This window comes from Chiroxiphia lanceolata, chromosome 4 (assembly GCF_009829145.1).
Source record: "Chiroxiphia lanceolata isolate bChiLan1 chromosome 4, bChiLan1.pri, whole genome shotgun sequence".
NCBI lineage: Eukaryota > Metazoa > Chordata > Aves > Passeriformes > Pipridae > Chiroxiphia > Chiroxiphia lanceolata.
This window is the reverse complement of record NC_045640.1, coordinates 8,824,920-8,840,713: the sequence shown is the minus strand read 5'-3', so window position 1 is coordinate 8,840,713 and position 15,794 is coordinate 8,824,920. Positions and strand designations below refer to the sequence as shown.

General features: G+C 46.3%; 1 protein-coding gene across 5 annotated transcripts in view; it reads right to left on the bottom strand.

The window, feature by feature from the left end:
• Positions 1–567: 567 nt before the first annotated feature.
• The window catches only part of FGFR3 (fibroblast growth factor receptor 3), a 53,756-nt gene continuing 38,529 nt past the window's right edge, over positions 568–15,794 (bottom strand). The window contains exons 7-17 of one of the 5 annotated variants that reach the window (XM_032685820.1): positions 13,865–14,015; positions 9,743–9,936; positions 8,732–8,877; positions 8,517–8,638; positions 7,266–7,376; positions 6,919–7,109; positions 5,390–5,512; positions 3,966–4,036; positions 2,413–2,550; positions 1,833–1,938; positions 568–1,749 (exon numbers count right to left, since the gene is read on the bottom strand). In XM_032685820.1, the coding sequence (XP_032541711.1) occupies positions 1,585–1,749; positions 1,833–1,938; positions 2,413–2,550; positions 3,966–4,036; positions 5,390–5,512; positions 6,919–7,109; positions 7,266–7,376; positions 8,517–8,638; positions 8,732–8,877; positions 9,743–9,936; positions 13,865–14,015 (1,518 nt within the window). In that variant the 3' untranslated portion in view covers positions 568–1,584. Of the gene's footprint in view, positions 1,750–1,832; positions 1,939–2,412; positions 2,551–3,965; positions 4,037–5,389; positions 5,513–6,918; positions 7,110–7,265; positions 7,377–8,516; positions 8,639–8,731; positions 8,881–9,742; positions 9,937–12,626; positions 12,772–13,864; positions 14,016–15,794 lie in introns of all 5 variants that reach the window. The other 4 variants (XM_032685821.1, XM_032685822.1, XM_032685823.1 and 1 more) reach the window with 4 other exon arrangements.

Here is a 15,794-nt window from a genome sequence, read left to right as displayed (position 1 = left end):
CATAAACACAAAGGAAAAACTTGATTAATATATTTTTTCTCCACTTTTAATAAGTTAAAAAAACACCCTTAAGCTCGGTGAAATTTAAAGTTTACAGTAACGCTATGCTATTTAAACCAATGAACAGATATGTTAATATCTATAAATAACTTTACAAATATACACGTTAAGGTACAATTTTTAAAACAAAACTGTGAAAATATAAAACAATCAAAAACATCTTTTCTTTTGCCCAGATCAGTATATCCTAGATTGCAATGCTCATATTTTGAGACTCTCTCTCAGTACTGCTTTATGTTGCATTAGTATTATACATTCTTTTTTTTTAATATATTTATTTATATATATACATGATATATTTATAGATATATACACAGATTCTCTGGAATAAACCTTTTTGATATAAGTTAAAGGCTCTTGCCTACAGGTACCCGTAACTTCTTTCTCCGAGTCACTGCACGTAGATGGAGCCAAACCGCTGGCATCGAGGGGTGGGTGGAGGAGCTGCTCCCCCCACTCACCCTTGGCAAGCAAAAACAGGCAAACACCAAAAGCGAGATATTTTTCTTCCCCCAAAAAATGACTGTTCTCAGAGGCCAGGATGTGACTTGAGATGCTGTGTGGGCACCCAGGAGCCAGGTCTCAGGGCACCCCGCCGCTCTCAGATGGGTGGTGCTCTCTTCCCCAGGGACCCCATGGGGTCTCTGCCCATCCCTGAGGTCTGCTCCTGCCTTGGCACGGCCCCAATGCTCCCAGCCCAGTGCAAGGGCCAAAGCACTGACGCTTCAGGTGACTTGAGCGTCTCTTTTTGTTATTTTTTATTTTCATTTCTCCGTGACAATTTGCATTTTACTTAAATTTTTTTTTTTTCTTCTTCCAAAAAGGATTCCTTCTATGCAGCTGGGTAGCACGATCATGAAGCTATAAAAACGACGACAACAAAAATATAGATATTTTTATAAATATATGAATCCCTGCAGGCAACGTGGCTTTTCAGCTCCACCAAAAAGGTTCATGTACAGATTGCATAAGCCAAGAATTTCCGCATTCTTTACACCTTTTTGTGTGTGTGTGTTTTTTGTTTTCTTTTTTTTTTTTTAAAGGAAGATTTCTTTTTTTCTCTTCTTCTTATTGCAGGCACAGAACGGTTACTCTGGCACTCGAAACGCAAGCGCGGAGGCTGGGAGGTCAGCACCCCCCAGGTTCAACATTCTGCGTAGTAAAGATAAAAACCCCCAAAAAAATGAAAAGTAAATAATGACAACAACAAAAAAAAATCATCTACGATAGATCATCTTGGCAAGAGATTAGTTCCTTCAGGCCAAACAGTGCTTCTTGACTTTTCATACAGCAATAGGGAGAAAAAAAAAAATTTTTAAAAAAAATTTATAAAAAAAGGTAATCTTTTTTTTTTTTTTTTTTACCCTGAACAGCTCGTCAACAACACAAATCTCCGGGCACCATCACACAGTTCCACTGGAAGATCCTTCACTACAGTTTCACCCTCGGTGGCGCCCCACACTCGCACCTCTGTGGGCACTCTGTCCGCCCGCCCATCCGTCCATCCATCTGCGCCAGGGGTCCTCACGTCCGGATGACACCGTTGCAGGGGGGATGCTTGGGCAGGCAGGGCTCGTCGGGCAGCAGGTCATGTGCAAAGACCGAGTCGTCCCCTGAGGAGCAGGTGCTGTGGGTGTCCTGGCCAGCCGGCGAGTACTGCTCGAAGGGCACCGAGAGGTCCAGGTACTCCTGCCAGGGTGACAGACCCATCAGTGAGCGCCCCCCGCCAGGGACCGAGCGACCTTCTCCCGCGCCCGCCCCACCACACTCACATCGGTGGATGTCACGGTGAGGACCCTGTCCAGGTCTTCCACCAGCTGCTTGAAGGTGGGTCGCTGTGATGGGACGGCGTGCCAACACTCCCGCATGATCATGTACCTGGCGTGAGAGGGGAGAGGGGACAGTCACCTTGGTGGGGCTATGCAGCACCCACCGCCTGCCCACCCACCCCAAAATCGCCTCAGAGAACAGCTATGGTCAACGCAACCCCAATCATGGTGGCCTCGGCGCGTGGCCGGCTGGGGGAAAGAGGAGGGTTTTGTGGAGCTGTGGCCCTCATCACCGATCATCTCATGCATGACTGTGCTCTCCAAGCAGGAGGAGGACCTGTCCTGAAGAGCTACACCCCCAACCAGCACCTGCCAAACGAGGTCAGGCGCCGTATGCTGCTCAGTAGTCATGGGCTGAGTCAAAATGAGTTGGGATGGGTAAGTCTACCTGGAGATGGCTGCAAAATTTTGCAGTGGGGATGCCCAAACAGCTCAAACCACAGCTCAAACAGCCTAGGACACTATTTGGCCATAGAGGGAAGGGTCAGCGGTGCAAGAAGGTCAGCCTGCACTACACACTCACAAATCATGGGTGCAGTTCGCAGGTTTGTCCATCCGATGGCCTTCCTTCAAGAGCTTGAAGAGTTCCTCAACAGGAATTCCCGGGTATGGAGACCCTCCCAAAGTGAAGATCTCCCATAGTAGCACTCCAAAGGACCAGCTGGAAACCAAAGAAAGATCTTTAAAATTCAATGAGGTTTTTTTTCCAAGCATCCCCCCATATCCCTTTCCCCCTGGCTTGGCTTTATTTCTGTGCAGCCATGCATAGCTAACAAAGTCATCAATAGCATGACTAATTGCCTAGGCCATTTTTACTAGTTACTTGGAGATCTCTGCTGATCCAACTCAATAGCAAAGAAATCCCAGGCACCAAGTCTGAAATTGAAATGAGCATTTAATCAGATAGGTGACAGCCCATCTATCACCCCCAGCTCTTTGTTAGGTCTTCCACCAGCTCCACTGAATGGAACAAATCAAATTATTCATGCACGGCTTCACTGAATTGCAGGCTTGGAACCACAGGCCACTAATTGTGCAAGCTGATACCAAAACTTGCTTGTTACAACACTCATTTCACTGGCCAAGCCGGGAGAAAAATACTCCAACAAAAATCAGCAGAGCACTAATGTTACACACTCCAGTCCTGCAGCTGTGCTCTGGTTAAAAGTCCTCTTTTTCAAAAATATCTTCTGCCTTCTTCATTTTCTTTCTAAAAACAGGGATTATCTGTCTCTGTTTCGCTTTCATGCACACTCGCTCTCCCGTTCTCTAGCTTTGATTTATCTGTCATGCCTTCTGCAGCATTACCTAAGCATGGAAACTATGATTTAAGATCAATAAAAGCCAAAGTATGGGAAAACTACAGAAACAGAATAAGATTTGTTTGTGCAAGTGCAAGCAGTGAGCTTTGGGGAGCAGGCGGGCTGACTGTAAAAATGCCATTATTGACCAAATATTGCAGTAAAAATTCCAGTGTGCATGTGGAGCTGCTTCGGCCCTTGCAAAATTCAGATGTGATACCGACTTACATGTAAGGCGGGCTGTGCTGCTTGCTTACTGTGCAGAGGCACTGAAAAACTAGATAGGGTTAGGAAAAATAAAGGAAATAAAGGTGGCAAAATTAATCTGGGGATATATTTGCTGAATACTCTCTGATCAATTCTAACAGCAGACAGAGTATTTCAAGCTCATTCCACATACTTGACTGAAGTGTTAACTCTCTGGGGCAAAGCGTGGAGGATGCCGAGGGTGATTTTTTTTTCATGGAGATTTTTTTTTTTAGCACAGTATTTTTCAACCGCCAGATGAATCACCTCATCCATAAGCTGGACAAGAAATGCCTGCCTGCTTTCCAATAATTTTTCAGCAGCTCACTAGAGATCCTCAGATGAAAGCAACCAGATAACGGCAAAACAAAACCACGTGTGCGAAGATGCAGCCTGGAACTGATTCCTACGTTTTTGCATCCTCAGGCGCCCCAGGTCATGCTTAGCAGTATGTTTGTCTGTAAGATACTATAGGTGTCGATTTTCCTGTCATTTTATTTTATTTTTTTCAAAGTGTAGGTTTGCTTACACATCGCTCTGGTGAGTATAGACCCGGTCAAACAAGGCTTCTGGAGCCATCCATTTCACAGGCAGCCGACCCTGTAATTAGGAAGACAATGGGAACATCCCATCAGCATATTTCCCCAGCCACAACGGCACCATCTGAATCTTCTTTTGTAATCCAGTTTGAAACATTTTCATTAACAACCACATCTGCCTTCCCGGTCACTGGGCAAAGCAGCAGTGGCCACATATAAACAGATTAGAGCATTTGATCCCTGGATCTTCACTGACAATCTTTGCAGTAAATGCTCTCTGTCAAGGACTGTATTTCACTGCCAAGACAGGTTTAACGTATCAGTGCATCCAAATCTTTGCATGGGAACAGCATCCACTGCTCATAGATGCAGAGCATGGGACAACACTTTCTGTCTCTTTGGTTGGAAGAAACAGTTGATTACAAATCCAAACCCAGCTTAGGCTCAACTTGAAGGGAACTCCTAAAGAGTGAAGGCAAGGGCCACATCCTCTAAGAAACAAAACCTGATCCTGCTGGAGGCTAAGAGAAGAGATCTGATCCCATCCTACATCAGGGTCATAAACACAGGCTGTCACATGAGAAATATGAAATGGGAAAGACTAGATTAATCATAATTCTCTGGGGCTTTGCTTGGCCCCTGGAGGGAGTCAGAAAGAACTGTTTCATGTTTAAGCCATAATTTGGCTATGGGGGAACTTTGTCCTCTTCTGACCTACTGTCTCACTGAGAGAGACAACTAGAGATGGAATACACAAATGGGATTATGCTTTCAGCTGTCCAACACAGGTCAAACAGGGAAAATCCATCTGATCTGTGACTAAAATTCCCAAGAATTGTTATTAATTTATGATTAAGAAATCCTGGCAATTAAGAAAGATTTCTGATATACTATTGGAGGGGATAAGTATGGGCATAGTGGGCTTCAAAGGACTGCCTGGACCATCTTCTCACTCTTGGCAGGGGAGTCAAGGAACTTGGATGTAAAAAAGGGAAATGCACGAAAACCAGGTAGCTCCAGGTATACAACAAGTAATGTTCCTCTGTCAAGGGCTCTAGTGAGACAGAAGTTGGCCCCTTGGGACCTTAAGGAACAGTATTGGAGCAGACTTGAAAAGGTTCCATTCCCCTATGGGAGAAACTTCTGTTTCTCTTAGCCTAAAGCTTCCTGGCCAGAGCTGAGACCTCACAACCCGCTGCTGACAGGAGCAGGATCTTTTAGGAAGAAAACAGATGGTGTATAGACTCCTTGGACCAGACTATCTACAGTCTCTCCCTAGGTGAGGTCCCCATCAGATTTCTTCCTCCTAAGCCCCTCTAGAAAGAGAGATATGGGACAAGGGCCACTTGCTGCAGGAATGACCGAGTTCCCTGCCAGAAGGAGAACTGCGTGTGCTCGGCAGCGCTGTACTTACATTGGTGGTTTTCTTGTAATAGTCAATGTTGTGAACGTCTCTAGCGAGGCCAAAATCAGCTATTTTCATCACATTATCTTCGGTGACTAACACGTTCCTGGCTGCCAAGTCGCGATGAATGCACTGTGGAAGGTGAGCAAGTCAATAAATAAGGGCTCGTTAGCTGCTCGCGCCTGGAACCGGCAGCACCGTGTGGTTTATGAGCTGCCGTTTCATTGACTCCCGAGCTCATAAAGCTGTGGTCACCGCTTAACTCCTGGCTTTCTGTGTCACCGCCCCATCATGCATGCTCAGTGGGAACCACCTCTTAGCAACACCTAATCAGCAGCCCCAGTGCTGACACAGCCATGCACGTGCCTTTTCTCTCCAAAGGGGATGCCAACTCAGCCCTTCTATGGGCACTTACTGGGATGTGAAGCCAGGAGGAGGAGTGCAGGCTGATGTTTGAGGGGGAAAAAAATCCTTGCATTCAGATATCCCCAATACATCCAAAATACATTGAATCATAGAATGGTTTGGGTTGGAAAGGACTTTTAAAACTCACCTAGTCCAACCCCCAACATCATAGTTGTCAGCTGACAAAGAAGCTAAATCAGTCAGCACTGTGCAGAAAGGGAGTTTAAAGCCACCATGAGCCACCCACCATGAACTGCAGGCAGAGGACAAACACATCTGACATCTGAAACTGAACTTGCTCTTGCTACAATGCTCCCTTGCCCACAGAAAGGCCATGCTGGCTGGGGCACAGCTTGGTGAACCAAAGCCTGATTCTCCACTTGCTGATGTCAGGGTAAATCAGGAATAATCCCAGGGCATGATGTAAGCAAACGCAGCAGCTGGCTCAGCACCAGCAAAGTGCTCTCCTGGGAGCATCCTGGGCACCACCATGCATCGAGCCAAATCCACCTCCGGCTCTGCTCCCACTGAGCCTACACGTGCTCGTGACAGCTGCAAACACATGAGCTACATTCAGGATCTCAGCTTCCCTGTGAGTGCTCTGCATCTTTAGCGATCTCAGAAAGGAGGTGAGGGGAACAGGGCTGCACTCAGCTTCTCACTGCTGTCCAATCTAACATCTCCCGCAGTGGAAGTGCACAATTTGGCGTGACACTCACCCTGACCACTGCTGCCCGAGCCTCAGAACTGCACAGCTCAGTTACCTCTACCAGTGGTAGAGGTTGAACTGGTCAGGAAAGGCACCAAGGACGGAGTTGCTTGTGTTTTGTAGGCATTTTGGGGGTGCTAATGGTCCTGCAGGTGACAGCGAGGGCTGCACAGCTGCATGGTTCATGAATGCAGCCAGCACACAGGGACTTCTGCATATGGGTGAAGACTGCAGCAAAAACCCCTGGACACTTCATAGGGAAAAGTCTCCAGTAAAAATGCCAAGATGCTTCATAGGGAAAAGTCTGGTCTCTAAAGGGAGAAGCCTGCAGTGCTTTGCCTGAGGTTGTTCCACATACACAAAGCCTGCCTTTGAATACGTGGCTTTGATGGAAGCTTCTACCAAATGATGTTTCTCAACTCACTTTCTGAGATGCCAAGTACTCCATGCCCCGTGCCACCTGGTAGGCGCAGGAAACCAGGTCCTTAAATGTCAGCTGCTCTTCGGGCAGCTTGCAGGTGTCAAAGGAATAGTCCATGCCAGGCGGGCGACGTGCCCTGAGGTATTCCCGTAAGTTCCCCTTTGACGCATATTCCACCAACACATAGAGTGGTCCTGCAAAGAAGGGCACATCAGTGTCCAGCAGAGGAAGAGCTGACCACCAAAATCTCATCTGGGGTATTTTGGACAGCCAGTGAGTAATTACACGGGGGGACAGCCAAACCTGAGCCTCCCACAACCCTGTGAGCACTGGGCTGCTCTGCTACGTACCATCCTGTGTGCAGGCACCGAGGAGGTTAATAATGTTTTTGTGCTTTCCAATCATTTTCATCATTTCCATCTCAGAGACCAGGTCGGAAAGGTCCTTGTCTGTGGCATCATCTGGAAAAGGTAGGAGAAGAAAGCAAAAAAAAGTCATGAAAAAAATAAAGTGTTTAGGGAAGTAGTTACTACTTACAGTAGTTACAACTGCTGTGTAGCCCTGCGGGGCTTTGGTGTGGAAACAATACTCAAAATATGGCTTTATTTGGTTTTGTTCTACTTCAGGAAGAAGAATCAAAATAAAACCAAAATCTACTACCATTAGAACAAAAAAAGATAAAAGAACAAATAAGCGGAGATAAATGTTCATACGGAAAGTAATAATGCCTTTCATCTTCTGTTTCATCCTGGCAAGTATTACAGAAAAAAAGTCAGGTTTTGGTACCTGGTACATGCTTTTCTGGTAGTTTCCTTCCCTCAGCTCCACGGGCAAAGAGTAAATGATGGTGGAAGGTAAGAGCTGGGAGAGTGGCTACATGAAGGATTGTATTTTTTGTATAGAGAACTGCAATTTTTCTATTGCAGTAGAAATAAACCTTTCTGCAAAAGTAGAAAAGTGGGGGAAAACCTTCCCAAAAAAACACTTTGATTTGGAAAGATGTAAATGTTCCTACTTCCAAACCCAGCTTAAAAATGGACTGAAGAAAATGTAAATTAAACAAATCCTTTTCTGATAAGAACTATTACTTTTTTTTACAGTGTCACCCCATGTAACCTCAAGCCCAGGCTGCTCACTGCTCACTGCTGGAGCACCTGCCCTACTTGCTCCAGCAAGTTTGGGATTGAGTTTTTTCCATGAAGTTCCTCAAGAAGGGGTTTGTCAACCAAATTTCTGCAAACCCCACCTGAGCTTGCTGCATAAGCTTTTGGTAGAACAGGGAGTGCTGCTTATGGGAGGAGCAAGGAGTGGGCTGATTCATGGAGCTGGCTAGAAGTGAAGGGGGTTCCCCTTCTTCTCAGGGATGCTATTACCCCTTGGCAGAGAACTGGTGTAATTCCTAGTCCCTCTTCCTGATGGGATTTGCACTTTTACCTGCTCTCCAAGGACAGCCCTCACCCCCAGGCTATATGGGCGAAGGGGAAGAAAGGCAGTTCTTGCTTTCTTCTACTGTATCTGTTTGTATGAAAGACTTAAAAGAGAGGCAAACAGAGGAAATCCCATCACAGTATGCTGTTCTGCCTTCTGTGGACTCCCCATACCTTTTAACATCTTGACAGCAACCGTGACGGCCTTGTTGGGCTTGTCCTTATCAATCCCAATTGCTTCTGCCATCACCACCTGGCCAAAACACCCCTCACCAAGAGGTTTCCCCAAGGTCAGGCTGCAGGGAGGAACAAACAGGCATGTTATGGGGGTACTGGTGTGGCTACATCACCAGCAGGCACAGAGACCCCGACCCACGGGTTTGACTGACCGAGAACGTGTCAATTCCCACTTGGGATCTGGAGGCAGTTCCAGCTCGGAAACGTTGGCCAGCATTGGCCCATCACTGGAGGAGAGACGCGTGATCCGGACCAGGGGCGTGTTGGAATTCATGGAAGAGTTGGACTCCAGCGACACCTGCTTGGGTAGAGCAAATGAAGTGTTATTGCCAACTGTATTCCCAGGGCAGGCAGTGCCTGAGATGGAACACTGAGGAGGTCTGAGCTCTCTTTGCCCACGGACACACATTTCTGGAAATTTCTAACCAGGAAATGCCCCCACCCCTGCAGAAATGCACTCATTTAGGCATCTGTGGTCAGGTTTTTAGCTTGTGGAAAGAAGGGACAGATCAGCCAGTGCCCTCCAGCAGCAGGAGGTCTGATCCATTCAGTTGCTCTGTGCTCATCTCCACAGCACATACAGGCTATGGAGTGATTTCCATTCTGGCACTGTAAACAGCCACTGTGAGCTTGCAGCCAAAGCTTGAAATCCGTATCCTTCACTATGGGGTTTCACATGGTGTCTTTTGCTCCTACCCCTCTGCAATTCCTCTAACTGCACAGAGGACCCTCTGCCACCTCCATGAGAACTGCTCAGGGTTCACCAGTGACGCCTGTGAAAGCAGGAAGGAGCACAATTAGAAGTGCTCCTCCTCCTCAAACCCCTGCTCCATCAGGGAGCCTGGACTGAACTGTTCCCCTGCCAGATGTGCTTTCTGGGGCACCCACAGTTGCACTGCCAGCCCCTCCTGGACAAGGGCAGCGGCGATGCTGCTGCTTGGGGGCTGCTCATGAACCAGAGTCAGCAGCCACCTGCCACTGCTCCACTGGCACAGAAATGAATAAAAGGGGGTTACACTTCTAGGCTGCAGCCAACTTATGTCCCTCTTGGGCAATGTTTTTCTGGTGGAGTTTCTCACCTAGAGAGAAAATTTCAAAGAGGAGGACGAAAAAAAAAAAAGAGGGATACCATAGGGGGGAATAGGAATCTTGTATCTACTTTCTGTTACCTGTCTCTTGAGTGGAAATTTGGAGACTTTCTGTACAGTGGGGGTGTTCATGGCCTTTTTGTTTGGCATTTTCATCCTCCAGACAATCACCAAGACCAGCACCAGGAGAAGGAAAGAAAAGCCAGTGCCATAACTGAGAATGCCAGTGTACACTGAGCCTGAATCATCCATTTCCATGAGCTCCTCGGCTGCAGGGTGACAAGAGATGGCAGTCAGGACAGGGCAGGCAGCTGCCCACAGGCAACCACGCACATGCAGCACAAAGAATTTGGGGAGGACTTGCTCAGCTATGCCAATTTGCTGAGTGACTTCAGTGAGGGGATTCTCCCAGGCCAGTGGTTTTCTGCCTGTGGCTGTAGCTAAAACATTAGTTCAGTTTGCCCTCTTTGGGGTAATTTTACTGCCCTTTGATGCAACCTTTGGTTTTTAAAAGTATTCAGCCCACAGACTGAAAATCACTGCTCTAGGCTGAAGGCATCTTCACACATCTGCGCTGTCCCTCTGACCCAGATCTTGCTTTCTCCACACATCCACACCATGTAGCTGCATGCCTTGGATGTGCAAAAGCTGCAGGACTGGGGTTTGCTTCACTTTGCTCATTCAGATTCTCTAGCAAAGATTTCCACTGGACCAGTGCCTGCCCTGAGGGACCAAGGGGCTCAAGGAGCACCCAGCAATAAGGCATCACACAGGGAAAAAGCCTCAAGAGAATAATCTGTTTAATTATTCAATGAAAACAGTTTTGCTGGGTAGAGGCTGGAAGGTCTGGTTCAGAGAGGTGTGTGAGCCAGGACGGTGATGGCATGAGCCCATCAGCAGTGGCTACTTGCTAGCAAGACTTTATTTAGAGACCAGCAAAGCTCAGCTGTGTTTTCCCTCTTGTTTCTTTCAGGACAGGCATGTAGACCAGAGAAAGGGGCCATGGTAGGACTGGTTTTCTGTCCCACAAAGGCATGCTGGCATCAGAGGAACAGTCAGCAGTGGGAAACTTTATAATGAAGTCATGCCGGCGTGGGCAGCTCACTGATGGATCGTGTCCACCACTGAGCAGCCCCTTCAGCAAGCAGCAGGAGCCTTTCCCTGGCAGCAGCAGGCTCCGTATCAGGTCATGGATGGCTGTGTCCAGGGGGACATGGGGAAGGGGCTGTCGGTGACAGTGGGGGCTGCACCAGCCTGTGTGCCAGTTGTGGAGGGCCTGATCCTGCCAAACAGCCATCCCTTCCTGTGAGAAAGGGGTACCAGATCTCCTGGGACCAGGCACTACGGTTGGTGCCACAGCTCTGCTGCCTTGGCTCACACTGTCTCGTTCTCTGCTCCACATCCCTCCTCCCACAGCATCCACGGGGGTTTACAAGTTGAGGTTCCCCAGACAGGCTGTATCCTGCACCCCCTCTGTGGAGGCCTGCTGCTGCACAGACGGCTGTCCTTCGCTGTGTCTGACTTCAAAATAAAGTTCTGCTTCAGGTTTTTTGGTGGGTTTTCTCCTGCTTATTCGTTGATAAAGTAAGAGGTGTAAATTCATACATTGTAAAAACAGAGCATCAGTCGGTTGAGACAATATCGTGAGATTCTCAAAATAACAGAAACATTAGTCTTCTAACCAAAGGAAATGATTTCTCATCCAGTGGATGTCAGAAGCAGAAACAGGATCAGATCAGCTATTACAGAGTTGGCAAATAAACAGGAAAGATCAGCAGATCCCACCAGCTGCAGGGTCGGGCATGGAGCAGACCTTCTTAAGCCCCAGTAAAAGCAATTGCATCCAAATCATCCGCACAGATAAAGTCAAGATTAGAAATGCCAAAGTTTCCAGTTCCTAAACACATCATGAGATGGATGTGTTGTGAGATGGACCCAAATGTGGTCTATGACTGGGTGAGTCAGAGTGGGCTGTCCAGGATTTTGCACGCCTTTTCAGTAAGGGTCTATTGAACATACTCCAGGTCTGTTTCTGCACCCTCTGCAAGGCACAGCACATATGAGATTCAATATGAATATTGCTAGTGCTTCTCTGGACCATGCTCAAGCCTGCCCTGTAGCTGGAGGCAGATTCTGCAGGTGAAGGGGCAGCACAGTCTCATTCCCCCTTTTGGAGACCAGATCCCTCTGTTGCATATTCTGTGCTGGCTTCATTGTCAATAAGAGCTTTGCACATGAAAGGACCACAAAATTGAGGTCACTCTGGCCTCGGGTTTCAAGCCCACTGCAGCTTTCATCGATCCCAGCTGGAGCAGGCAGCATGCAATGCCCCTGGGAGCCAGGACTCCTGTGCTCTGTCTGCAGATGACTCTCCTTGACCTTCTGTTTGAGATCACTATCTTGGCCTGCTCATCCGTGAAGTGGAAATAATGCTACAGGCAGGGAAGGGTGTACTCACACCAGACACTTATGCATCTAATTTTAGGTTAAGATATGAGGTCAGACAGAAAGGATCCTTCATAAGATGATCCACAATCCATGTCCAATTTAGGTGCCCTGGATCATCTCATGGGGAAGCTTCCTTCTCTCACTGGCAGTGTAAGAAGACAAAGCTCCTTATTTTGGCACCTAACAGTCTCCTAACAAAGAGGCTGTGAACACCTCCCTGCTATCTAGATAAAAAGGAAAAAACCAAAACCCGTGCATTTTATTTATTTTATTTAGTATATTAATTAATATTTAATTTATTATAATATTTTATTTACCGCAATTATTTAAAATTTTAGATGCAGTGCAAAAAGAGTCAGCTGCAAGTATGCAACAGGGGTCTGCAGAAAATCCTTCCCTGGAAAACACCCCTCTTCCAAGCAAGAGGCGGTCTGCGGGAACTTGGCATTTCTAAAGCAAAACATCAAGGCATCCTGGAGAGGGAAGGAGAAGCCAGCACAGAAGGAAATACCTGGTAGCACCGTCAGCCAAGCAGAGTGATGTGAGAACCCAATAGAATTCCCTGCGAGACAAGTATATTCCCCAGCATCCTCAAAAGTAACATTTCGCAAGTACAGAATCTCTAGCTCCTTATCCGTTGTGTTAACACCTGCCGTCTACAGGGAAAAAAAACACACACATATAGAAAGAGGGAAAACAGAGAATAAGCCACATTCCCAGCAAGTGTGAGGACACCACAGGCAAATTTTAAAAGCAGATTAAGGTGGTTCTTTTTTTTTTATTTTTTTTTCCAATGGCCCATCTTCCACATTTATTTATTCATTCCCCTCTGCAACCTGTAGTCAAAAACAAACAAACAAAAAAGTTCCCTTCACCAGGTTCTTACTCTGTCCCACTAAAGAAGCATGCAAGCAAAAGCATCCAAATGAAAAATTGCCCCCACAATATGACTGACTTTGGGTTAGTAGGATGAGTACAGGGGTGGGGAAAGAAAGGAGGAAAGAGGAGAGAGAGGAAAGACAGTAAGAAAGGATAAAGGAGGGGAGATGTAGTGGGGAAAGATTCAAGTGCTGATCAGAGGAATATACAAACATTTTGGTTCATGAGTTCATTAAAAAAAATATATAATTTTATAATTTTTTATCATTTCTTCAGTGGGCATCTCAGAGCCATATGTTGATTACACAGCCCTCAATACTGCAATATAACTCCTGTTAAGAACTTTCCTGCAGTGGCACTGAACAACACAGCAGCCAAACCCTCCAGGTTGGAGTCAAAACCCAGAGCCCAGGAGACTGCTGTTGTTCTTTAGTTAACATGTTTGCTTGCATGAGCCAATGTTGATATTTATTTCTCCATTACTTCTCCAAGGGACAGAACTGATGATATCAGTTTTACGGGTGAAAAACTTGAAACAGCTTGGTTTTTCAGAGCTTTGAACGTCAGAGGTCATTAACATGCAATTCTGTTATCAGCACTCAATTGTAAGGAAGGGAAAGGAATTGAAGTATGAAGAGTTGATAGCAAAATTTGACAGTCATTTTATTGTGGGAATTTTTCCATGGCAATTGCTGTATAGGCGTTACATTCTTGTAAAAAAAAATTAGCAAGGAAATAAGATAAAGCCATTCAGCGTCAGTTGACAGGGTATAATACAAAATGAATAGTAATTTTAATCACTAGATTCTTAAAAATGTTATAGCTCATTCTCGCAGTTGCCAGGCCCTTGGGACAGAGTCTATGGTTTACCTGGTTTCGGTTTGCGAATGTGGAGCCAAAATGGCTTTTCGGCTATGCCTACGAAATTGTTGGCTCTACACAGATATTCTCCTTCATCTTGTTCTGTCACATTGAACAGATTTAGGTTAGCATCGGCTTCAGCGCTTTTACTGATCCAAGACTGCAGGAATAGACAGAAACCTGAACTTCAGTAAACCAAACAATACCTCCTTCGCACCTACATCAGACAGGATTGACTGTGCACAGCAGGTTTCTTTTCAGCTGTGGCAACATCCCCAGCTCACCCTGCGGTGAGACACCTAACCCAGGACCTAAATGATGAAGAGAAGTTGCATTTGGCCCCCAAAACACGTGCAGGTGAATTCCCTTCCCTTCACACATGCGATTTCTTTTCTGAAACAGACCAGTTTCCCCCTTCTCCATCTCCTCGGTTTCTTAATAACTCTGCAGACAGGAGCACCAGAGAAAGGGTTTAAGCAGAGATTTGTGTTTGCAACTCAGCTCAGCAAATACTGTTTCAATTATCAGATTCCAAAATAGAATTTGGAAACAAAACATAAGCAGTGGCGGTCTGAAACTCGCTGCTGACTTTGCCTTTCAGAAATTAGCTGTAATTTTTTCCACTGCTTATAGGAGCCTCTTCTTTACTAAATAAAGTGGTGCATATAAATCAAACGAAGTTCAGACTCTTAAGCAAGGGGTTTATTTATCTTCTTCCATGCTGCCACAACAGCACATCAGTTTTTTCCCTAAACACTAAACAGTTGTTTTTATTTTGGCTGAAAACGCACAACTGTTTTAAGTGGCCTCAGAAGAAGCTTCAGTTCTGGAAATGAAAATAAAACAATTCTCTTCTCAGTTTTGGTCTTATGCTCCCCAGCCCAGTCTTGATGCCTCCCATTTCAAAGCCTGATCCTGCCAATATGACTTGCAGCCCATTAAAATCATCAGAGCAGCCAGCTCTGATAGGTTATTAACTGAACCCAGAGGAGGCACCAGGAGAACCCCAGTGTCCATGTCTGATGACAAACACCACTGGTTTTGACCTGATCTCATCTCTAAGGCTTATGCGCTGGCAAGTTTGTCTGCCCTGACTAGTGGGGAAACGTGCCTGCCTGCTGTTGCTGCCTTGTTTATAATTAAACTGGGCATGTTTCAATGCAGAATGTACAATTTAGCCTTTGACAAAGCTTGGGCACAGTGTTGCCAGCACCCCCCTGTAACTAGAATGCATTTAGTGCTCTTCTGCAAAGAAAAAGGGTTTTTCTTTGATCACGAATTAGCCCAGGCTTTCAGGAACTGATGCAGGTGATGGCTTGGTTTTGTCAAGCTGTTTAAAAAATGGGTTGAAATACAGCATTCAACTTATCCATCTGGACTGGTGTGGGGTTTGACTCCCCCCCTTTAGATGGGGGTGGGGGGAAATTTCATGTGCTAGGCATCACTCTGTCCCCCTCATGTGATGGAGACTGGGATATTCCCCATACATAAACTGCCCCATAGCAGCTCCTATGCGCCACAAAATCTCCTGAAGGCAGAAGGGAAGGGCAGGCTGATAAAAAATTCCTTATCTCCCTGTAGGCAGCACAGCATGGGGCAGGAGAGAGCCCCAAGATGACAGTGAGATCATTTTATCAGATATTTATTTATAAAAAACAAGCACACATACATTAAAGAAAGAAAATAAATCCCTGCAAAGCTGGGCCTGACACAGCTCTGTGGAGGCCCAGTGCTGGCGCACAAAAGATGCATCCCAAAATGGAAATGCTCTGTGCCCCAGTGCTGATGCCGGCATTAATACAATTCAAAGCATTCCTGATTAACCAGAAGTAGTAAATAGACGTGTGCTGGTCCTATTCAGCAAAAAACATAAAACCAAACAAAACTTGTGCTTTCAAACGCCTGCCTGTGCTCCCCTTCGAGGAATGCGGAGCCTTTG